Source organism: Ptiloglossa arizonensis, chromosome 1, assembly GCF_051014685.1.
Source record: "Ptiloglossa arizonensis isolate GNS036 chromosome 1, iyPtiAriz1_principal, whole genome shotgun sequence".
Taxonomy (NCBI): Eukaryota; Metazoa; Arthropoda; class Insecta; order Hymenoptera; family Colletidae; genus Ptiloglossa; species Ptiloglossa arizonensis.
The window spans coordinates 35,995,076-36,018,925 of record NC_135048.1 but is presented as its reverse complement, the minus strand read 5'-3'; the positions used below and the strand labels follow the sequence as shown (position 1 = coordinate 36,018,925).

General features: G+C 56.9%; 1 protein-coding gene across 7 annotated transcripts; it reads right to left on the bottom strand.

The window, feature by feature from the left end:
• Positions 1 to 96: 96 nt before the first annotated feature.
• Positions 97 to 22,111, bottom strand: LOC143149302 (netrin receptor UNC5C). Of its 7 annotated transcripts, none has more exons than XM_076316544.1 (11): positions 21,682 to 22,111; positions 14,867 to 15,056; positions 9,545 to 9,961; positions 8,526 to 8,807; positions 8,199 to 8,366; positions 7,228 to 7,392; positions 7,039 to 7,080; positions 3,962 to 4,099; positions 3,047 to 3,544; positions 1,769 to 2,726; positions 97 to 1,207 (listed from the first exon to the last, which is right to left on the bottom strand). In XM_076316544.1, exons 2-11 carry the CDS (start codon positions 14,946 to 14,948, stop codon positions 1,036 to 1,038), a joined length of 2,922 nt encoding a protein of 973 aa, XP_076172659.1. In that variant the 5' UTR covers positions 14,949 to 15,056; positions 21,682 to 22,111; the 3' UTR covers positions 97 to 1,035. The 7 variants fall into 7 exon arrangements, with proteins under 7 accessions (XP_076172659.1, XP_076172651.1, XP_076172667.1 ...); XM_076316536.1 differs by having other exon boundaries at positions 21,717 to 22,111; XM_076316552.1 differs by having other exon boundaries at positions 9,545 to 9,958; positions 21,717 to 22,111.
• Positions 22,112 to 23,850: the final 1,739 nt, after the last annotated feature.

The following is a 23,850-nucleotide window of genomic DNA, read 5'->3' as shown; positions in this document are numbered from 1 at the left end:
CAATTCGAGCCTCGACGAAACACGAAGAGAGGGGAAAGATGGAAGGAGATACGCTCGGTCCGCGTGGAACGAACGGGGAACGAGTAGTCGGCCAACTGTCGCTCGAGGTATACAAGAATATTTTATTCGTCGAAAGTAACAAATATACAATTCTTCCAAATAAACTCGTGTCGATCGAAATTATTGGATTTTACGCAATCGAGGTCGTTTTACGCGAAAACTCGTATACCGGCGCGGCGTGTATCGTCGACGTGCGCGAAAGAAAGACCGCATTTTCGACAAACTGTGAACGCAAATACGTATCAACGGAAACGTTTGTTCTTCGAAACCGAGAGTGAGAATTTTGGCACGATCATCCTCCAAGAAATCACTGGCCACTCGCGCGCGTGCTTGTGCGTCCGTGTAACAAATCGATAAAACGCGTTCCATTACCTGCTGTTTTTCCTTTTTTATATCGCGCTGGAACGATACCGATCCTTCGCTTCCGCTCGTTCCTTATTCGATGTTCTCTACCTATCTATCCAACTATCTATCTATTTGTATTTATATATAAACATCCGTTTTCATTTTCTCGCGAGTTCTTGGTACGTATGTACACATATGTCCATCTAAATGCACAGTTCTAGTTACATTGTTCACGATTATTACGTACGATGCTTTTATAGATCCGACTTGGCGGTAAACGCGTTGCTCTTCCTTCTTTCTTTCATTGTTTTTCCCTGTTTTTTCCCCTTCTTCCTCTTCTTCCTCTTCTTCCTCTTCTTCCTCTTCTTCTTTTTCCGACGAACGAGTCTATGTACAAAGAGAAGGGAGAAAGAAAAGAAAACGCGAGGGTCGCGCACAATCGAGGCAAGGTTTCGTCGACGAGTTCGCCGGGAGAACCGGCGTCTCCGAGATCGAGGAATTTTGCGTTCACCGGTGGACACCCGGTCACTCACTGATTCACCGATCGTCCGTCGATGGTAGCCGCCCGGGCGTTCTTCGTTTTCACTCACCGCCGGATACGTCCCGTGGGACCGATCTTCCGATCACGGTTCAAAGCCACGGGCCGAGTTGCGCTTCCAAAATCGTGGCAGCGTCCGTTCTGCCCATCACTCGAAGATGGTTCAGCAGGTCCGTCACGGCCGTGGGTTCGTGATGCTTCGCCTCCCAAAGGTCCAGGATGTGTTCGGTCGGACTGGACTTGGTCGCGAAGTAGTTGATGTACCTGTAACGCAACCGGGAGACGCGTGTTTTCTTTCGTCGAAGAACCCGGAGACATTGTTGCGCGAAGGAAACCCGGATAGTGAAAGAACTGGCTGCTCGAGTCCACTTTCCCCGCTCCGAACGCGCTCTTACGCGGGACGGAACTTTTTACGACCTACTTTTACGACACGGCGAACCGAGGAGCGCGTCTTTCGGCTTCTCGGAGACCGAACGGTTCGACTTACCCTCCCGCGGTCGGTTCCTCGATTCGTCTTCTCTCCACGTGGACGTTTCCCGAGCGTAAAAGTTTACCGTTTCTCGAAATTCCCGGTCAATTCTCGTCTCCGTTACGCTTTTCAAAAGTGTACGCGCGGCGCCGCAACTACCGAAAGACGCTTTTGCCGAGCACATTCCGCGTTACCGGGTTTCGCGTCGCGTTCTTTTTTCGCTCGCGCGAATCCTTCGTTGCGCGACGAAACGCGAAAAAGTCGACTGCGCGAAGGAAGGAGGACTCGATCGCGACAAGTCGTTCGAAAGAGGACGCGCGGTCTCGTCGGTCGAGAATTCTCGGTAGATGGCTAACCTGTCGACTTGTAGCCTCTGCGCGAGTAATCTCCAGTCGTTGCCCAGGGCGTTCGGTGGATCCAGGCACTGGCAAAGTTGCTTCCTCAGGGATCTGGTAAACCGAAACGGTCTCAGTGTAGCGGAGTCCGTGGTCGCGTTGTTGGCATGCCCGCTGCTGACCACGGTCACCTCTCTGAGTGGCCTGGTCACGCTTCCGGAGGAAATCAACTGCTTCGCGCCGTCGTAGACGATCCTGAACACCTGCCTCGTGTCCGAGTTCCCCTGCGAGACCTGAAGCTTGTAGCTTCTGGTGGCGGTGGGTCCGAAGCTAGCCTCCAGACCGAAGGTGACGTGTTTCGTGTTCTCCTGAGAGTTCCAGGCGTCTCCGAAGGACACCTCTTGGCGCTCGGTTGGCGATTTGCTCTGCCACTCGTTCCCGACCTCCTCCAAGCTGACGCAGAGCGGCTCGCCGTTGTCTTGGAAGAGCAGGGTTCGCGGCTTGTCCAACAAGTATCCCCTGATCTGGGATTCTCGATCGACGATCGCCTTCATCGCCGCTTTCGTGTCCTCGACGGCGTACACCCTGACGCAGCACTGTCCGGCCTGGCTCGCGAACAGCGCCAGTCGCAGTCTCTTGGTGGCGATCGAGTTCTCGCAGCTCTGGCCGGCCAGAACGTAGCCTCGCAACTGCTCGGTCACGATGAACGCTTCCGCGTGATCGAGTTGCGTGAACAGAGGCGTGTTGATCGTCTCGTTGCCCAGGGTCAACACCCTGGACCACGCGATCGACTGGTGGTCCTTCGAGGAGGCGATCGCCGTGCCGTCCTCGACGCTCAGCCCGTCGCACGCCCAGACGCTCAGTTCCCACGTCGCCGCGTGCAGCATTGCGCAATGCTCGAATTGGAGAATCACGGGTTTGTTGAAGGTCGCCGACGAAGGCCCGCACGTCACCACCGCGGATAATTGCGTGATACCATCTGCGGGCAAGCGAACCATTCTGTTTCTTTTCATCCGAAGACGGACAATATATATATATACGAGAGAGAGAGAGAGAGAGAGGAGAGATTTCTTTTTAAATCGGTCCGAGGAAAGTACGATATACGAAACGTATAAAAAGAATTGAGCGTTCGAATTTCAAGTTCCAAATTGAGGAAAATAGTTTTTCGTTTCGCGCGATAGCTCGACGACGACGACGACGACGACGACGACGACGACGACGATTAGATCGATCGATCGGTGGAGCCCGAACCATCGCAAGTACCGAGGCGGCGCAATTAACGATCCGCTCGTCGCTTACCGGGTAATCGAGGCCTGAAGCGATCCTCGTTGAGCACCGCGAGGTAGAGTTCCTCTCTGAGTGGCTTGGGCACGGCTCCCTCGGGCACCGACATCGATATCCCGGCGTCCGGAAGCACCAGTAGCGCGCCGCGCGTGTTCACCGCCGCCCCGGCCACGTTTCCGGTCTCCAGCTTCGGCAACCTGACGCTTTCCGAGGCGACGTTGTACGTGGAATCGGAGGAGGGGTAGGAGCTAGTGACGCTGTTCTCGCAGTCGGAATGGATCTGCTTGTCGCTGCAAGATTCTTGGGTCGAGGTGCTCGGCGTTGGCGACATCGGCGATGGTTGCGGAGCGATCGAGAGGTGCGGAACGTCGTAATGGTGCTCGGAGAGGGATCTCGACATCGACAGCTTCGGGTCGAAAGGATACTCGTAGCAAGCCGGCACGCTCGTCGCCGTAACGTCCGGCTGTAAGCTCAGTTTCTTGTCCTGGTCCGGGAAGAACTCCGGCTGGAATTCTGAAACGCACACCGCCGAGCCACGGCTCGTGGGTATCTCTGCGCGCTGCGGACAGACGCCGCTTTCACACTATTCCGACTCGCGGAACAACGAGGTTCGCCGCTTTCGTCTTCCCGTTCCGTTCTATCGCGCGAAACGATTCGAGCGATCGACTCCGAGTCCGAGTCGCGAGTCGAACGGTCACGACGCTCGGTTTCCGTTTTCCATTTTCGCGGACGAAAGCAGCGAACGAACTTCCAACTGGTACCGATCGCACCGATCGCACCGATCGCACCGATCGCACGAAGGACCGAGAATCGGCAACGTTCCTCCTTTTCGATCGAGGGATCGCGTATTCTCGACGAACCTTGCCGTTCGCTCCTTCGTTCGCAGCGAGGAGAAATAAGGGATCGTTTCTTCGTCCTCGTAATGCTTACCGTTACGGGCCATGGAGTAAAGGGAATGATCTCGACCTTTGCGCCTCAGAAGCTTCGCCAAGAAAAATGCCAGTCCGCTGATCACCACACAGGCAACGGACAAACCGATGTACAGAGCCACGTCCATTTGACGATTCGCTGCGAACACGAAACGAATTTTTCTTCTCGCGAAATTTCGAATCGGCGATAAAGCCTTTGCGATTCCCGAGCGAGAAAGATTACCGAAAAACGATCGAAACGATCAGCGACGCGTCGATTAACGCGCAAACGACGCCGGTAATTTTCGCGCATCCGCGCATTCGCGTGCTCCGCGATGGACGACGATCGACCACCCGCTCGTGAATAATTTACGCGGCAACTTTTATTCGCTCTTTACGATCCTCGGACGCGCTCCCGGAAAAAGTTGGTTCCAGCGATATTTCTCCCTCGGTCGAGAGGGACGCCTGGTTTCGAACGCTTCTTTCGCGTCGCTAAATATTACGAGCGTCGAAAAAATGTTTCAAGATTCCCCTCCGTTCGCACCGGGAGACGAGCTCGTTTTCCCCGAGTTTATCGTTCCACGGTGCCGTGTTGTTTCGCGCGGCGGTAAAGATCGGAATCGTTGTTATCGCGGCTGTTGACGCGACGCGATACACAAAAAGTGTACGATACCGTTCGAACGAAATAATGGTATTATTCGGTTGGCCGGGAGAGACGGCCTACGAACGCGATGGCGACAAAGGCGACGCGGGAAACGATCGAAACGAACGGTAGAGAGCAGAGGATCGGAGAGGGGAGAATCGAGTCACGGTGAAATAGGCTCTCCGTCTGTTCGGCTCTCTTTCGCCGTCCGTACGAAATCGGGATCGAATTACTCGTATGCAAAGTTTCACCGAGATTCGAGCGCGTTTTATGAATTATGTAACGACGAATTCACCAGGGGTCTTCGCGAGAACGAGAGAACGCCTTGTTGTAAATACACGACGGTGTACGACGCGTCGTAAGTCGCGAAAGTTTGCGGAGATTAATTTACGTAACGCATGGGGGGAGGGGCTACAATTATTCTTGAAAGTTTTCTCGGTGCGTCGAATCGAAACTGTCCGATCGCTCGCCGCTTCGAACGAACCGAAAACGGTACCGCGTAATTATACTCGAAGCGATCGCGATCGATACTCTCGAGGAACGCTTCCGAGCGAAACGTAGACGGTTCGGCGTATCTGGTCCGAGAAAGATTGGTCGGTGGATCTTACCGTTTCCGGACGCGTCTCGATCGCGCCGAACGATCCGTGAAGAAAATCTCGTCGCGGCGTTCGTTGGGTGGCGCGGTGACGGAGCTTCGTCGACGCGTTTAAAATGCGCGCGCGTCGCCTTCGAAGATTTTCAAGAACCGCCGCGGTCGACGTTCTTAAGCTTCTTCCAATTTTAGAACGTCAAAGCCATTCCCGGCTGTAACCCCGGTACGTGACTTTCAAAGACCGGCTTTCCTTCGCGGGATCGTGCGCGTCCGCTCGACGGCACGCTTGTCCCAGGGACACGTGCTTCGAACATCGATACGCGCGGCGACGAAAACGCGTACGAATTCGGAAGGGGGAAAGATTCCCTGAAACGCGATAGTTCCGCGCCGTTAGCCCGACCCGATGCGGGCTAACGGGAGGTGTTTGGCGACTTTCGCCCTTCGCGAGCCAACTCGAAAAGTGGCGCGGGGGTTCCGAGATTTATTTTCCTCGACGACGATCGATAACGCTTCCTATCCTCGACCTAACGTATCCGAAGCCTGTAATTGGTTCCGTGCCCCTGGAAGCTATGCGGCGAACAAGGGATTGCCCTTTTCCGTTATCCGGTATCGACGGGTCAGCCAACGGTCAGCCAACGGTCAGCCAACGGTCAGCCAACGGTCAGCCAACGGTCAGCCAACGGTCAGCCAACGGTCACCCAACGGTCACTCGACCGTCCGGTCCTTTGGGAAGACGGTTTCTCGCGGCTGAAAAATGGTACCGGAGGAGCGATTACGGCGATTCGGAGGTGCCAACGGAAGCCGCCGCGACGAGAAAACGAATCGAAGAGCGTAGCTTCGCTGGAACCGGGCTGCTAAAAATTGTCGGCAATTCGAACAACTTGTCCCGAATCGAAGCCGACGTTCTTATTTACGCCCGGTGAAAGCGAAATCAAGGTCGGAATAGCCTCGCGACCGAGCATCGCCGTTGAAGCGAAATTATACGGACCACCGACTCGCCCGAACGAGAAAGCAACCCAGCGAACGACCCTCCGCCAGAGATTAAACGTCGCGTCCCTTCGGCTCGAATTACCGTTAGACGGTCGAACGAAGCGCCGAGCGTTCGGAGCGTTGCGAAGAAATCGCGACGCCTAGCTGCTCGTGTCGCGAGCTCGGGGAAAATCGAACTTGCTCCGGAAACCAAGGGGTAGTTTCTCGACGGCCGTACCGTCGCGTTCGGAGAGCTCCGTCAGCGAATAATGCCACTTTATTTGCATCCACGATCAATTTCCCGGTTGCGCGAGGCCGAGGGGCGTAACGGCTACCGATTACATAATTTTCTTCGATATTAGAGCCGCTCCTTCCCCCCGGTGAACCCCTTTCGAGCAAGGGGAGAACCGTAGGTCGATGCGTATCGCGTGCAACTTTGATGCGGCTCGGTCGATAGAAGCGTTCACCTCCGGGGGGGTGTCTGGATCTGTACGGAGCAGCGGGCCAACCCTTGACTACCGGCCGCCACCTCGTTGTTACGATCGTTTCGACCGCCCTGGGGGCTCTCGCGGAGCGTCGCTAATTAACCGGTGGCGTAATTGAAAGTAAATAGTCGGAGGGGTTTACGAGGCGAAAAATTTAATCGGCGAACGAGTCGTAAAGTGTTTGCGAAAACTCGCTCGACGGCGCGGTCCGTGGGAACTAGCGAGCGATCGGTCGAGAAACGGGAACGGAACAGGCGCATCGGAACGATCGGCTCTTCTTCGCGGGGAGGAAGCCGCGGAGTAACTCGCGACGCGAACCGTGACGGGAATCTTTCTCTCTCGGGCAAAAGGAAAGAGCGGTCGCGCGGAGTCCTCGGAGAGCGCGGTACCGTTCGCGTCCGGGCGCTTACCTTCCTCGGGCAAGTGCGCGTTACCCATTTTCGTGCCACCGCCTGGAAAGAAAAAGATCGAACGATGGAGAGACGCGAAACAAGATCGACCCCGAAGGGGTTTCGTTTCGAGCGACGCGTCCGACCGAACGGACTCGAAACGACGGAGAAAGTCGCGACGACCGGAGAACGGACTCGCTCGTGACTTACCGTTGCACATGCCGCCCGTGCAATTCGCCACGCTGATGTCTCTACCCTGGCAAGGTCGACCACCGTGGCTGGGTGGCGGCTCGTCGCACGATCTTCTTCTGGTATGCGTGCAGTCGCTACCGCAGACCGACCACGCCGACCATCTGGACCATCCACCGTCCACCACTGTCGGGAAGAAAACCAACGGATCGAATGCGAGTCGCGTGGAGCGTTCGAGGCGACCGGTAAAAAGTTAACTCGTCCGTATACCCCCGAGTCTCGTTGAAAAATCGTACTCTTTACTTCCCTCGCGTTTCATCGAACCGCCCGCTAGCCCGCCAGCCCGCCAGCCCGCCCACCCGTCCAAACGATTCGATTCTTTCCTCCGTTTTATTTCGATGGACGCGTGCGTGCGATCACTTACCCAAAGTGTTGGCGAACCCCTCCAACGCTTCGGCTGTTCCGTAGCGAGCGTCAAAGACAGAAAATACGTAGCTGCGTTATCGAAAGGGGCCGGTCGCAAGACGTTGGAAACGTTCCCGCTCGGTTCTCGATCGTTCGCGATCGAATCGAGCCGCGTAACCTCAACGTTTCGCGCGTCCCAACGGATCCTCGATTATTCGCGGACGTTGCCCTCGACGGGGATGCGACGCAGGTGTCTTTCGGAACCTGGGCAACGTTCTCGAAAGGTGAATACGATTCGAGAGGATCGGTACCGCGCGAGCCAGCGGACGAACCGAGGGAGTAAGGGAGAGAGAGAGAGACCACCGCGAGGAGGAAAGAGCTCGTAAATCGTTCCTCCTCCGTTCGTCGTTGCGAAACCCGAATCGAACGAGAAGAGAGAATCGTCGGTGGTCCGTCCCGAACGTGGCGATACCGAGGAGCCGGTGAAACGAGCAAGAAACCTCTACACCGCGGTGGAACCGAGCGTTGGCCTCCGATGCTTTCTCGAAAATTTCGTTTCGCGGAGCTAACGAATTCGAACGACTCACCGGGGCAAGCGGTGTTGCAGTCCATCTTCTGCTGAGACGGCCCGAGACAGGGTTGTCCACCGTTCATCGGCAAGGGATTCGTGCAGCTCCTCGTCCTCTTCTGCCCGCCCTTTGCGCATCTCGAGTGACACTCCGACCAGGCCGACCAGGAGGACCATCCACCGTTCACTGCAACGAAATCAACGCGAACGCTGCTTCGATTCTGGTTCGGATTCTTCGGACGTGACCGCGTTCGATTCGTTCCCTTCGATCGAAATCGAGGATGAAAAATCGATCGAGGGGCAAAAATCGGAGCACGAGGTACGGATCCGAGGAGCTCGGACTCACCGTAAACCGTTAAGCTGACGGGTTCGCTCAGTCTCTTGGCTGCAATGTTTTCCGCGACGCAAGTGTAATTCGCTTGATGGCTGAGCTTCGCTTGACCGACGAGAAGGTGGCCCTCGCTCGATACCAAAAGCGTGTCCGACTCCGTGTCGACGGGGACGTTGTTCCTCAGCCAGTACACCCTCGGCGATGGCACTCCCACGGGAGGTAGACACCTCAGTTCGGTGCTCTGACCCGCCTCGACCGATACGGAGTACGGGGGAGACTCGAACTGCTTCTTCAAGTCTGAGGAAATGAAATTTGGGAGGATCGGAGAGACGCCGAGGACGGAAAAACGCGATCGAAAACGGATCGAGGTCGATAAACGTAGCCGGTGGTTGCAACGGACCGACTCGTTGCCGAAGAGAAGGTCGACGAGGCGATTTATCGGTGCTGTTTTCGCGGACGAGACGTTCAATGGGAGTTACGTAAGCCCGACGATGGACAAACGGTCCTTTCCTAAATTGATTCTCTTAGAAAGTCCGGTCGTTGCGTTGCCTCTGCATCAAGGGTCGGAATTAAATAATGACTTTGCTCGGGAGAATCGAGATAATTAGGAGGGGGCGTGGGCAAAGTAAGACGAAACTCGCAACGGTCTTGACAGGCGGCCGAAACGACCGCCGGGACTCGAATATTTATCGGACGTATTCTCGAAATAATCGGAGCATCGAAACGAGATCACCGTGGTACGATATTTACGCGAGGTTCGATCGCACCGATCCATCGTCCGTGATTAAATTCGACGCGTTGCGCTTCCTTCCCGCGGTATTTCGTTTTCGAGCGCGTCGCGACCGTTCGTTCGTTCGTTCGTTCGTTCGTTCGTTCGTTCTTTCGTTCGTTCGTTCGTTCGTTCGATCGATCTCTCGAACGAAATCGATCGAAACCGAAGCAAAAGTTCCGAGCGACAACGCGATAGAAAAGAGCGACATCGATCCGGAAATTCGATTCGTTCGTTTCGACGAACGTACTATATGTTCGCTTACAGGCAACGTCGACGGTCGCCGGTTGACTTTTAATTTGTCCGGATCCCGACCACGCTACGCACTCGCACTTGAACTTGTCCCTTCCGAAGTACTCCTCGATGTGATCTCTGGTAACGTTCAACTCGCAGTCGACTATTCTCGTTCCCGTGTGGGGGTCCACGAAATCCTGTTGCTGCGATTCCTCCGCCCTGACGTCGTTGCAACGGAAAAAGATTTGCAACGCGTGAGCCGCCTTGCAGTGCAACGTGGCCGGTTTGTTCTTCACCACGAAGGAATCGACCGGTTCGGTGAGAAAGACCGGCAGATGCCCGCCCGATTCGGATATCAACTCGGTGTCGGTGGCTATGGTGGCCGAAGGCGCGTCGTCGTCCTCCTCCAGGAGGTAGGAATCCTCGTCCTCCGCGGCATCCTCGCCTTCTGAAAAAAGACCATCGGACTTGACCGACGAACGCAATTGCGAAACCGACCGATTATTCGCGGCCGAGACCGAGGCCGTTGACTGCTCGTAATTAACCGAAACGAATGCCGTCGCGTATTATCGGCGCGCGATAAATTCATAGAATTGGATTACGATCGTTATCGCGGTAGGAGGTAGTCGCAATCAGGCGGAATCACGCGACGACGCGACGACGCGACGCGACGCGACGCGACGCGACGCGACGCGACGCGGCCAGTCGGTCATTTGAATTCTAAATACAACCGTAATCGTAATTTACGATCGAGTTATTAATTCGACTCGAACATTATTCACGGTGCGTTCCATCGGAATCGCGAAAATTCTATATTTGCTTGTCAACAATGGCCACGCCCCCGTTCCCGTTCCCGTTCCCGTTCCCGTTCCCGTTCCCGTTCCCGTTCCCGTTCCAGCTCTTCCCTGCTACCTCGCTCCTTCCCTCTTGTAAATCCTGACGCCGGCCCATTAATGCCGCCGTTCGCAGGCCCGAAACTCCGCGTTCTGGCTACGAACAATCGCGCGGCGCACGCTGCAGTAATGAATTTTCGGATTTACGCGGCGCACCGGTGCACAAGTCCGATGCATTTCCCGCCAACGAGTGGTTAGACCTTTATCCCCGTGCGACATTTGGCCAGAGGCCACAATTTTCATCGCGATAATCGGTACCGCTCTGTATCGCTTTCGTCTCTCTTCGCTTTAAAAATAAAATAATGGAAAAGATTCGCCGAAAGGAAGAGCGCGAACGCACGAGGTAGGTAGGTAGGTAGGTAGGTAGGTAGGTAGGTAGGTAGGTTGATACGCGTCGTAGTGGTCCGTCGCGAACGCTTCGAATACTCGATGTCGTAGGCGCGCGTACCTTTTGCCGCGCGACGTCGTAAACGTTGAAAGGGAGATCTCTGTAGGTCGATTCGATCGCGACGTTCGACGCGGTATCGGCGATCGACGGACGTCGGGATCGCGCGACTCGCTGGATTTTATCGCGGACGTTTCTCGCTATTTTTCGCGTTGTCCGGGGAGAGAGGAACAAAATTTCCCTCGCGCGGCAAAAAATGTCAGAATTTATATCCGATGCCGGCAGATACCTCCGATGTATCCTGTTCGGGGAGATAGGAATCGGGCAACGGGCAAATGAGAAGCGTCGCCGGACGAATGGGGAAAAAAAACAAAAAATTGGGCAACGCGAGGTACCCGTGGCGAATCGAGGCGCGACCGAAAGAGAATTTTCATCGGTTTCCGATAATGGGTCTCGATCGGCCGTCCAACGGGGTCCGGTGGAATCGGGGGCTGTCAGTTTTTTCCCGCGTACGAATCGGTAGGTAGGAAAATCCTCGTTAGCCACTTTGGAGGCTCGACCGCGAACCGTATCGTATCGTCGATCGAACGTTGCAACGTTCTCGAGTCCGGAATATTCTCGTCCGTCTGGCGTTCGCGCGTATTTCGAGAGGCGAATCGTTCGCAACGGTGTCGCGGTACTCGAGCTCGGTCGAGGTTCGTTCGTTACGCGAGGCTTCCCAGTCTCCTCGAAAAGGTTGCCCGCGATCCGTTCGCTCCCCGTTCGCTCCCCGTTCGCTCCCCGTGTTCGGCTCGAAGAAAACACCCTCGTTCTCTCGCCCCGGTCGTATTCGCGGGCGTATCTCGGATCTATGCCCGGATCGGCAACACCTCCCGAACGACGCGGGACCCCTTTGCGAACCCCTTTTTACATCGCACCGTGGTAATTGCTGCCGGGGAATGTATCCCTGGCGATCGCCGTGTCGAACAGCGCTTCTGGGTCCCGTGCGCGGGCGTTCTCTCGCTCCCTCTCCGGGAAGAGAGGAAAAAAAGGAAAAAAGAGTCCGAGCGGGAAAGAGCAGGGGCTGCGGGCAAAGTTAATCGCGCAACGTCACGCGACGCGCGCGGCCGAACCGGGCTCGTCGGTTTTCGATAATTCGGCGCGGATCTGGGTACGGCTCGCGCGGCTCGCGCGGCTCCTCGGAGTCGCGAGCGCAACCGTGTACCGTTTCAGCGCGCAACCACGGTCGAGAGACCGCACACGACGCCTCTTAATTAACACGGGTACCTGCAGCGCCGATGTTCTTACTCGGTCCGCGGGACACGGACGATGCAACGGGTGGCCGAGACGAGAGAGTCGAGAGGCGAGAGGCGAGGAACATCGAGAACGAAGGAGAACCGGCGATCGAACCGGAGGAGACGTTGCCGAGGAAACTTTTACGAACGAACGAACCGACTCGTCGCGGGATATTTTTCTCATGCGGGAAACGGCCGCGGCGAATCGCGAAAGCGAAAGGAGCGACTTCGGTCGAGGGAGAGACTCGTCTCGGGTTTCTCGTTTTCCCGCGTCGCGCGGACATCTTCGAAATCGAGGCGCAGGGACGAGGAAAACGTTTCCCCGTGTCGTTCGTTTCTACGGTTCCGAGAGAGCGAAAGTCGCCGGAAAGAAACTCGATGCCGATCGCGAGCCCGAACGTTTTCGTACCGCGGCGACGCCTACCCGACTCGAATCGTTTCCCCGCTTCTTTACCGAACCGTAAAGCTCTGCGTATCTCCGTCGGTGGACCGTCGGTTTTCGTCGATTCGTATAGCGGGAGAGAGGGACGTTTCGTTCGAAGAGGAACGCGTTTTCCCCGAACGCTACCGGCGACGAGATCTCCGCTCCCTACTCGGAATCGTGGCCGCGATCGGTGAGCTCGGGACGGACGTTTTTCCGACGAATATCGTAGCGATTTGTGCTTCCGTGTCGTTATTCGTCCGAACAAGCGTCGTCGGAGCTTATACGAAATCCGATAAAATAGCGAATCGCGAAATTTCGCGGAAGTAGCCGATTTAACGCGGCATCGAACGGATCGAACGGATCGAAAGGCTCGAAAATCCGCGTCGCGATTTTCGAAACGGAAAGGGGTTCGTGAACCGACCCTCGTCGAAATCGCGGTCGACGTGGCCGATCCCGGTGTCTCCGCTTTTCGAAAGATCGGTTGGTCGTAATTCGATCGATCGAGGTTTCGCGATATCCTCCGCTCGTAGTTTCGTTGGACCGCGCTTTCCCGAGGTTCTCCGCGATTTCAACGATAATCGTGCTCGCGCAATCGCCGGGGCCTCCTCTCGGCGCACCGCTCTCTCGTTTGATTTACGATAATTAAAGCTGACCCGACCTTTCGTCGCGGCGAGGAAAAGAATGGCAGAAACGGTGAAGGAGGTGGAGAGGGAGCGTAGGGGGAGCGTAGAGGGAGCGGAGAGGGGTACCGTGCCGATGGGAGACCACGCGAGATTAAAGAGTTTTTCTCCCTTCTCCCGTGGTTGTTGGCTATTTTTTGTCGGTTTCGCGTTCGACTGTGCCGCTCTCTCCCTTCCCTTCTCTCTCGGTCCGTGACCGTCGGTTCGAGAACGGGCCCCGTTTTGCCGTGGAACCAACCGGGTAATTGCTCGCTCGAGCGAGCCCGCCAACTAGCATCCGCGCTGTTTGCATTTTCGCTCGGGGCGATTTTACGAGATCCACCGACCTCCCGCCGCTACCTTCGAGCCCGTACGCGATCGAAGGTCGTATCGCGAGCGTCGATCGCGATTTACTCCCGATACTTGTTCTCGCGAGACTCGGTGAATCCGGCGATGATACCGTTGCTCTTCCGACGTTCGTCCTCGCGCCGGATAACGAGACGAACCGAAACCTTTGCGAGTTCGTTGGTTAGCTCTCGCGAAATCGATGCCCGTTCGAATCGAAGAACGTCGTTCCATCGCGGCGCTCCACGGTGAAAAATATCTATACGCGCGCTCGAGTCGTAACTCTGTACTTCCCCGTCGTTCGTCGTTCGTCGTTCGTCGTTCGTCGTTCGTCGTTCGTCGTTCGTCGTTCGTCGTTCGTCGTTCGTCGTTCGTCGTTCGTCGTTCGTTGGTTCGAGCTGAAAATACATTGCATCGTGTTAACGACGTGTCCTCGTTCGACCGAGTTCTACTCGGAAGAAAGCGGGACGAAACATCCGGAGATTCGACGCGGTCGAAAACTATAACGCGGCGCCACGCAAAGGCGAGCCGTTGATTATCAAGGCGGATAATATTTTTCGCGAGACGGAGGTGGACACGGTGGCGCGAGTTGCGCGAGTGGCGGCCGGTCTAGTTCGTCGAGTTACGAGGCGATATCGCGTCGCGATAATTATTCAGGCGCGCGTACGCGTTTCGCGTTTCGCGTTTCGCGTTTCGCGTTTCGCGTTCGGTCGGCATCCACGATGGGAGAAAATTGTCTCGAGAACCGCGAGGAAACGTTCGAAGCGCGCGACGATTCCTCGCGAGAACTCTTCTCGACCGAACCGAGCGATACTCCCGCCGCGAACTTTCCGGAACTTTCCATCGTTACGGGGAACCTTTTTTTCCCGCGACGGTAATTAGTCGTCCGCGTGGTCGAAAATCGAAGAAAGCGGAGAACGGAGCGTAAAGTCGCTTCGAAACTAGCTCCGGGGGAGCGTAATCCATCATCGAAAACGGCCGCTGTAACGTAACCGGCCGGTTATGCCCGCCGCTAATCAGCGACGCTGACTCGCCGTATAATTAGATCCGCCCGGCCCCTCCGCTTCCCTTCCCTTTCCTTCCCTTTCCCGAGAGCGCGCTCGTGACTAGATCCGCGCGGTACGAACACGACCTTCCTTTCTTGAGGAGGGAATCGCAAAAAGCGAGCCCGTGTTCGGGTCCCTTCCTCCGCCGATCGCCGATCCCCGATCCCCGATCCCCGATCGCCGATCTACGTCGTACCCGAAACGAGAAATAACCGACTCGCGTCGAGTCGGAGGTGGTAGATAGATTCGTCGATTCTCGCGAAGAGCGGCGCGTCGAGCTATTTTTTCCCTGTTGGGGCACCGGTCTCGGCAGCAGCTGTCACTCACCTTCGCCGGACGTGAAGGGACGCACCAGACCCGGCAGCAGCACGCAGAACAACAGAAAGAGGAAACACGATTTCGGCCTCATCGCGTTCGTGTCACCGTCGCCCGGTTCATTCGTTCGTCTTGCGTCGTTGAACGCGCGAGTCTACAGGAGAACCTCGGCACTGCTCGCTGCGCTGTCGGTGAATCACATCTGCAACGCGAAAACAAGGATACGTAATTTCGTGTTATCGATGCACCGAATTTCGTGAAACGCGACGAAACGCGACGAAACGCGACGAAACGCGACGAAACGCGACGAAACGTTGCGCGAATTCTTGGCGAGAAGGAACAAAATCGATCGCGCGATCTCTAGTGCGCGTTTCTCCGAAGAAAGGAAAGAAGGGAAAAAAAATGCGGAAAGTTGCCGTTGACACGCGATGGGGCGAAGAAACATCGACGCCGCGCGGATTCAACGTCGGGCTCGGTTGTTTCCACCGCGATGCGTAAAAGACGGTTAGAAGAGGCAGGAGTGGCACTTAGGTACCGGCCGGCAACCCTTGCCCTTTAAATATTCCAACGGCACCCGCGCACTTTCCCGCACGCGAAATTTTCGCGCGCCGCGGTGCCTTCGTTCCCCCGAATTCGACGAAGAACGCCCGAACGAGGGTGAAATTCTTCCCTTTTGCCCTTTCGTTGATTCCTTCGTAGCCAATTTCGGTCGATAACCGGCAACGTTGATCATCGACGACGATCCGTCCAGCACGAACGGAGGGTTCTTCCGATCGCCGATCGTGGGACGTTGAAGAGCCCGTACGAACCGAAGCGGTTCGATTCGAGGAAAATCGATTTTAGCCGGATGGACTCTATTTCGGTGGCGCCCCGATTCTAATTTTACGCGCGCGCGTAATATCGGCATCTCTGGGATTTGGATCTCGTAGAAGTTCGAACGACGAACGGGGAGGGTAATACGGTTATCGGATCGAACGATACGCGATGCGTAAAGGAAAGGAAGGAAGGTAGGAAGGTAGGAAGGTAGGAAGGTAGGAAGGACGAGAGGGAGGGAAACGGAGAGGTACGGTTATCGGTACGATCCATCCGTAACGAAAGCGAAGGGTTCGGTGAACGCGCGTACGTCGTTCGGACGCGAAAGAGGATACTGTATATAGTATTTCTCGAGCGAACGGACGCGACGTTTCTCGGAGCTCCTTTGTAAAATCGTGGCCGCGTTTGATCGCGCGTGGGCTTTGACCGGTTGCTCGCGAATCGCCCCGTTTCCGGGCTACTCGGTGCTGCGGAGGTTCGAGGGGAGGAAAACGATCTCTTCGAGAGCGAAACGAGCGTGCGGCGACGAGGACGAGGACGAGGACGACGACGACGACGAAGCGGGGAGAGACCGCTCTCCGAGATTCATGACGCGGAATAATCCACGCGACGAGGAGCTCGTGGAACGCGCATTACGCGAGCGTATCGGCGTCGTCCCTACACAGATTTCCCATCGCGAGAGCCCGGTCTAATCCTTCGGGACGAGGACTCGATTTATAAACGTGCCCGGTATTACCACTCAAAGGCTTAAAACACTCGACACCGACCGACGTCGTGCCGCGCGGACGAACACATGGCATTTCACACTGCAATTGCCACGAATGCCTCGCGCTCTCTCGTTCCCGGCCTCTCGCGTTCTCGGCTCGGGATAAGCGCGAGAACTCGAGTGCTATTCACCGCCGGAGCCCCGCTCCGGTCGCTCCGGTCGCTCCGGTCGCTCCAGAAAAGCTCTTTCTTTTCGCAGGACCTGTTCCAGGCGGGGCTCTGATTCGAGGTCGGCTCTTCTCCGTTCGCGGGCCGAGAGGAAGACCGTCCGCCTCTCGACGAGTCGGGATTTCAGGCGTCGAGGTGAACGCGGCTGCGACTTAAAAGCGGTTTAAAAGCTTCGAAGGGCAGCGCGGGTATCGCGTGACAACAGGTAGGGGGAAATCAACGAGCCGGACTACCCGGAGTATTCAGCTACCGGTTTGCCGGAGCGAGGCTCCCTCGGATGTTTCTATTCCGCCGCGGCGCCAGGAACGGCGGACGGATTCGCGATCGAGGCACGTCGAATCTGAGCGCGTTTCTCAACGGGGATATCGTCTCTCGCGAGACGAACGCGACATCGTATTCGGATGCTTCGTTACGGTAAATTCGCGGAGGATCTTTCTCGCGGCTCCGGCGATTCACGAGGCGCGTTCGAGCTCCGAAAAGTAGCCATCGTATCTCGTCGTCGGAAACCTCGAAACGGATCGAACGCGCGGCTACCGCGCCACCTTCGAGATTCGAAAGGTCGCTCCGTTGCGAAAATGTTCGCTGGTCGTTGCACCGTTCGACTCGTCCCGTCCTCGCTCACGGTTTCCGTTCTTTCCAAGGTCGGTCTCCGGCCGATCGCGAGCAGAGGGACGAACCCTAAAAATGGGCCGCGAGAGGGGAGAAAACGGTTCGAAATACGCGTCAGGGGCCAGGTATACGCGGTGCACGGTGACTCCGCCCCTGGTCTCGGCTGTCTCGGCTATTCTTCGGTTTCTCCACCCCCTCTCCGTCGGTCGTCGTTTCTCGGTCTCCCTTTCTTTTTCTTGCTCTCCGGCCGAACGTAATCCGAGAAGATTACGAAGCGAAATAAACATGTCAACCCCCACCGTGCGAAGGGACGCGGGCTCGCGGAGCGTCTTTATAGACCGTGCGTAGAATATTTCTTTCTTCTTCCTCGTTCCGCTCGTCCTCCCCTTCTTCTACTCGTGTTCCACGTAGGTAGTCCAGCGGACGAAGATCCTCGTGGACGCAGGTTCTCTCGAGAGGAGCGGCGCGGCCGGACGGCCGTTTCTCGGCACCGCTCCGACGCGACTGGAAATCGACGAGAAACGCGCGTCCCCCCGTTTCTCGCGGAAAGGGGAAACGCTACGGTTCGTCCTTTTGTACGGTGAAAGTCGAGCGAAGCGACCTCGAGAGGGTCCGTCCGAGCAACGACTCCGCTTTACGGAAACTCGCGAAACGAAAGAGAGGTTGCGGTTGACGACCGCGCGGCAGAAATTGAAATACACCTTCGAGAGCTCTTTGATCGTTTCGTTTCGGGGGCCGCGCGTCTCGACGAAACAAGAGGAGCGGCATCGTCGTTGCGCTGTCGCTGAAAATACTCCGACGCGGGCGTAGGCGCGGGTGCGGGCGCGGGCGCGGGCGCGGGCACGGGCGCGTGCTCGTCGGGTCGGGGCAACGACGCCATCGTCGGGTTTTCCTCGACGCGGAGAGAATCGAACGCGTTACCCGCGCTCGATTTTCTTTCCGCGATCTCGACTCGACGGAGATTGCCGGAGATCGCGCTCGTTTCGTATTTTCTCCGATCGTTTGCGCGGCGTTCAGAAACGAAAGACGCTTGGGAAAAGGGCGAAGTTGCGCGCGGCGTCGGGTAAAAACGAACGATTCGAGAGGTATCGAACGCGCGATAACCGATATCCCGATCCGTTTCGCGGAGTACGGTATCGGAGCGTATACCGCGCGCACGAAAATTCTCTCGATATCCGAGGTACGGATCTCGTCGCGCTCGAGGTCCTCCGGGCCGGAAGCGAGGGGCCGAGCAACGGAGGAGGAACGCCGTGTTCGATCGATGGCCCGGGACGAGGATCCCCGTGGGCCCGATTCGTCGAAGCGCGAACACGGGTTTGCCCGCGCGTTCCACGAGAGCAGGTAAAACGCGCCGTGAGAACGCGGACGGAGGTTGAGCGCGTGCCAGGTGGGCCGAGTTCGGCTCGGGTTCCTCGGGGGCTCGACGTCGTTTCCCGTCGAGTCGATCGCAACCGCGATAACGCTCGGGAATCGATCGTTCGGTCGAGATTGCGAACGCGCATCGAGGAGTTTTTAACGGGCTCGAAAAGCGGTCCAAGTCCGGGGGAACCGGACGGTAGTCGCTCGACTCGACTCGACTCGACTCGACTCGACTCGACTCGACTCGCGTACTCTCGTCACGCGCCTCGCGTTTCCTGCCTCTTCGGCTCGAAGCGTTTTTTCTTCTCTCTTCTTCGTCTCGACGTATTCCGTCTTGTTTCGATCGCGCGTGTCACGGAAAACCGGAAGTGGAAAAGCACGCGAAGGTCTCGCGAAGCCCGTGAACAGCGGGCACCGTGGCCGCGAGGGTATACGCCTTTTGCGCTCTTTTCGCGCGTGGGACTGTATTCCACGACCGTCGAACGCGGACGCGGACGTTTCCGCGCGGATATCGATCGAGAGCGCGCAGGTTCGACGAGGACGAGGGAGTTCGATCGATTCGATGTTCGGAAAAGTCCGGTCGCGAATTCGAGTCGAAGCGCTTCGAAGCCGTTTCCGTGGATGAAATTTCGCGCGTAGTTTGCCGAGGCGAAACGATTCGACTCGAGTCGGCGTCGAAAGAAAGAGCGGAAGTCGCGAGAGTCTCGACGGGAACGTTGAAAGAGTCGGCGCGTGTCGCGTTGGCCGCGTTTGCTGGAACGAAACGGCGCGAGGCTACGCGATGCTACGCGAGGGTACGCGATGGTACGCGAGGCTCGCGCCGTGGGCAGAAATAAGAGGATCCGTTGGCGCGAGACGGTCCGACGCACGGTTCGCTCGACTTCTTTATTTTCGAAAGAGAGCGACGCGCGAGGCTCGGGGGACGGAGGGGCTCTCTCCATCGTGCGCCGTTTCGCGGAGATCGTTTCGTCGGTACGAGCGCGCGTAGGTCGGTCGGTCGTTAATAACGTCCGTCAAAGTCGAATAACGGGCCTCCTTCCCATCGAGCCGCGCCGCTCGAAACGTTTAGTGCCCGGTGAGATCTCGTACGCCGTAATCGTTTTCGAAGCGCTCGATTTTTCTCCTCTCCTCCCGGTCGAATCGTCCAACGACCGGCGAGAATTCGTCCAAGGTTTTTCCAAGTTGCTCGAGATTCGCCGAAAAGTCTTCGGCGCTCGACTCTCGCCGGGAGATACGACCTCGGAACGTAGCCACTTTTATCGGAAAGAGGGGCGTCCGACGCGCAACTCGAAGCGGAACGTTTCCGCGGACGCTGTCCTCGTCGAAGGAGACAAAGAGGTGATTATCGGTCGGGTACCGCAGCCACGATTAATGCCTCCTATCGACGCCGAGCCGCTGCGCGAAACGCCGGTTATTAATTAATTGCATCGTTCGGACGAAATCGAATCCGATTGTTGCAGTCGCGTCGGCAGCGTCTACGATCGCGCGAACAACGAACCCCCGACGCGACGAGGGCAATTCCCGACGGAACGGCAATTTCGCGATATCGATTCGTCGAGGAAATCTCGCGTTCGCTCGAAAGAAAACGAGACGTTGCAGCGTACCGTTCCACCGGACGAAATTGCTGCCGAAAAGAAACCGATCTTTTCGCGTTTACGATTCTCGACTCTTCTGGAAATCTTCCACGGAAACCCGGGGTTCGAGTTTTGCGCGGTACTGTACGCGCGTTTCCGCGAAACGTGGAACGAGCGCGCACGTGCCGTACGATATTTGCGAAAAATAGGGGAAAAAAGGAACGCGTTTGGATAAACGGGCGCCGAGCTCCGTCGAATCGACCAGCTCGGGGATCGCGTAATCGTAAAGTGGTCGTCCGTATGGAGCGCCGAACGGAGATTTACAAACGTTCGAGGGCACTTACCAGAATTACGCGCGGAGTATCGGGTCGTTCGATACCCGCCGTAACGGCGGTGGTAAGTTTTCAGCGATTTACGGGAAATGTACTATATGCACCGCGAACCGGAGAGGGCGCGACCGACGAGTTTTCTCGCAAATAGACGACACGCGTATCGAGGAAATTGTCCTCCTCCTGCTTTTCCTTCCTTTTGTATTTTGGGGTCCCCTTGCGAAAGCGTTTCGATCTTTCGTCCACCGGCTCGAGAGTGGATTCTCCTCGAAACCGTTTGTTCGATAATCAGGGTTTTCGGTCGTAACGAGTCGAGAATCTCGTTCGAATAGACGCGCGTTCGATGAACGTAGTCGCGGCTCGCGGGTGGTGAAAATATTCGAAAGAACGCCGGTTCCCGTCGCGCCTGGCGCGCGCTGACGTTCGCGCGACGAATACGAAATTACGCCGAGATAAGAATTGCAAATTTCCGAGAACGCGGTAAATTCTTATTCGCGGATCGTCGCGAGCAACGCGAACGCACCGTTCGTACCGAGAACGCGGCGTACTCGTTTTCCCGGATAATCGGATAGACGGTTTTCGAAGTCGAGAAAAAACAGAGGCGCGTTGGATCGTTGGGCGCGACGCGAGGTTCGAAGGCTCGACTTTCGATCGACGCTCGGCCGCCGAACGAGCTCCCGTCGGCATCGAAACGCGAATAGCGAATAGCGAAACCCGAAACAATTTTGGTCCCTCGCGTTTTAGTCGGCGCGTTCGCGGTCGAGTGTCACGGCTCGTCTCGATGTTCGCGTCGCTCGGTTGTCTTTATTTCGGTGTTCGCGGCATTCGGCGTTGGTCGAACGGCGTTCCGTCGTACGCCCGACGGGAAATCTTTCTCGCGGATTTTCCTCGTTTTCGGCGCCGAGCGTCCGTCCGTCCGTCCGTCTGCCCGCCCGCTGAAGGGCATCGCGCGGTCGAGGAAGACGCCAATCGAGGAAACACCGTCGGGAGTTTCTCGGGGTTGTCGCGCATCGCGACGAGCAACAAGTAAACGGTTCGTTTCGAGCGAATCGCGTGCACGGTGGAGTTCGAGGGTGGTCGGGTACGCCGAGTTCCTTCGGCGGGAGTTTGCCACCGAATCGAAAATTCGATTCCCGGGATTCGGTTCCGAAGGTATCCGCGTTCTCGATTCGGTCGGAACCGGTTCGGTGAACGCGATGTAGGTACGTACGTGCGTATATCCTGGTAGGAAAATGCGAGACTCACTCGACAACGCCGTCGGACGCGTTCCGAAGCAGAGCTCGCTCTCCGAAAAATCCACTCGCACCGAGTTTCCCAACGCGTCGCTTCCTTCGTTTATCCACTGGACCGGCACTTTATCCCCCACTGCACCGTCACTGACCGTATCGTCCGCGCAGTCCGTGCACGACGTGTCCGAACGTCATCGAACGCTTCGGCGACCGCTCGTCCGACGACTCGCGACTATCTCCCACCGTTTCGAAAGAGCCGATGGCTCGGATCGTGGAACGGGACGCGACTCGCGCGGTCCTTGTCCGTGTATTTCATTTCACGAGGCGGTTGTCTCGCGCGCACGCCGTGCGATACAGAACCGCGTTTTCACTCTCGTCGAACCTACGAACACCAAGAGCCCCGGCGTGCGCGGCTCGTGTCGGCCAACTGACTCGGAGCGCGGAACCTCGGGGCCCTTCGCCTCTTGGGCGCCGGTGCTGGCCGAACGTAGCGGTGGTGGTGGAGACGCCGACGGTGGTGCCGGTGGTGGTGGTGGTGGTGGCGGCGGCGGCGGCGGCGGCGGTGGCGATGGCGGCGGCGGTGGCGGCGGCGGTGGCGGCGGCGGCAACGACGACGAACGAAGCGGCGGCGGTGGCGGCGGCGGAGGCGGAGGCGGTGGCGGTGGCGGCAGGGGCGGGGGGGGTTACGGGGGCGGGACAGTGAATCGTCCGATGGAGGCGAAACGACGGTGGAGAGTCTCGCGGCGCGGCCGCGCGCGCGGATGCTGGGATCGTTCGTAGTCCCGCACGAACCGTCGGGAGGAGAGGATCGCTGTTCCGTCGTTCGGAAATAGAAAAGGAGTTCCTTTTCTCGCCGATGGGACACGGAGACCGGCGTATTTGCCGTCGACGTTGTTTCGACGCTCTGCGACGTATCCGTCGTTACTTTCGTTTTATTTCGCGGACAGGCCCTCCTCGTAAATTCGTACGGCACCGGGACGTATACGAATTCGAATCGCAAATGCTCGCGACTCGGGACGGATTTACGTTCGGCGTCTTCCAAAATTTTTCGCGCCGGAAATCGATGCGACCTTAGGTCGAATAATTCTTCGAAATTCATCAACGAAAAGAAGGGAAATAGAGCGCGCGAGGATTCCTCGTTCGAGGTTGAAGATACGATTCGAAGATCGTTGGGTTTGGCAATGCACGCGGCAACGATACGCGAGGCGGTAGATTCGGTCACAGTTTTGCCAATCGCTCGTCGTCGTCGTCGTCGTCGTCGTTGTCTCTCGTTCGGGAGTTCTCTTTCGATCGAAATCGGCGCCGAAATCTTTTCTCTCTCCCGTCTCGCGGATCGATCGCCGCTGACGAACAACGGGTTGGGGGAGGGGCGGGGTGACGGTTCGGGGAAAGAGGAAGGTCGAACGCGCCGCGAGAGCGAAGCGGAAAGGGAGACAGAGACGCGACCCCCGCGACCGAACGTTATTAAATTATTCTAGCGTAACGGTGAATCTACCCGCAGATATAAATTGACACCGACAATGCCGATTTCGCTGGCACAACGATCCGGCCGAACTCGGATACAGCTAAATACGCGCCGCTGTGCGCCCGTTCGCCTCCGCAACGGGGTTACGTTCCTGTTATTAATGGATTCGTTCGCGGTGCCTGACTCGACGGTCAATATTTATTTATCCGGGTGAACGTTAGCATCGCGACAAGTACGGCAACGATCCTGCTGGTACGAGAACGAAAACGAGAACGAGAACGAGAACGAGAACGAGAACGAGAACGAGAACGAGAGAAAAGAGGGAAGGACAAGACCGTTGATAAACGGCCGGCGTATTTATTCGGCGAGAGAGCAAATTTACCGATCGGTCGAAACGCGAACGTCGCGTCCAGTTGGATTCACCGATTTCACCGAATCGTCGCATCGGAGTTCCCCGCGACGCGTCGATCTTCGTTGCCTTCGAATCGAACGAGACGCGAGAAACTCAACGTCAACGTGCCACCCTGCGTGCGCGAAAGACCCGACGCGCTGCAACCCTACGAAAAGAGGAACGCATCGCGACAGGCTCGCTCGGAATCTAGCAATCGTAAAAGTCACCATTCGATGAACCTTTTTATTCATCGCAAAGTCCACACCTTTCGTTGCGCGTAATCGAAGCCAACAG

Bases quoted from the DNA above. Each gene is read 5' to 3' on its own strand.
- LOC143149302 (XM_076316544.1), bottom strand. From the start codon at position 14,948: ATGAGGCCGAAATCGTGTTTCCTCTTTCTGTTGTTCTGCGTGCTGCTG. The intron at 8,367-8,525 runs GTGAGTCCGAGC...ATTTCGTTGCAG, and splicing joins CGTCAGCTTAACGGTTTACG to TGAACGGTGGATGGTCCTCC. The intron at 2,727-3,046 runs GTAAGCGACGAG...GCTTGCCCGCAG, and splicing joins CTTCAGGCCTCGATTACCCG to ATGGTATCACGCAATTATCC.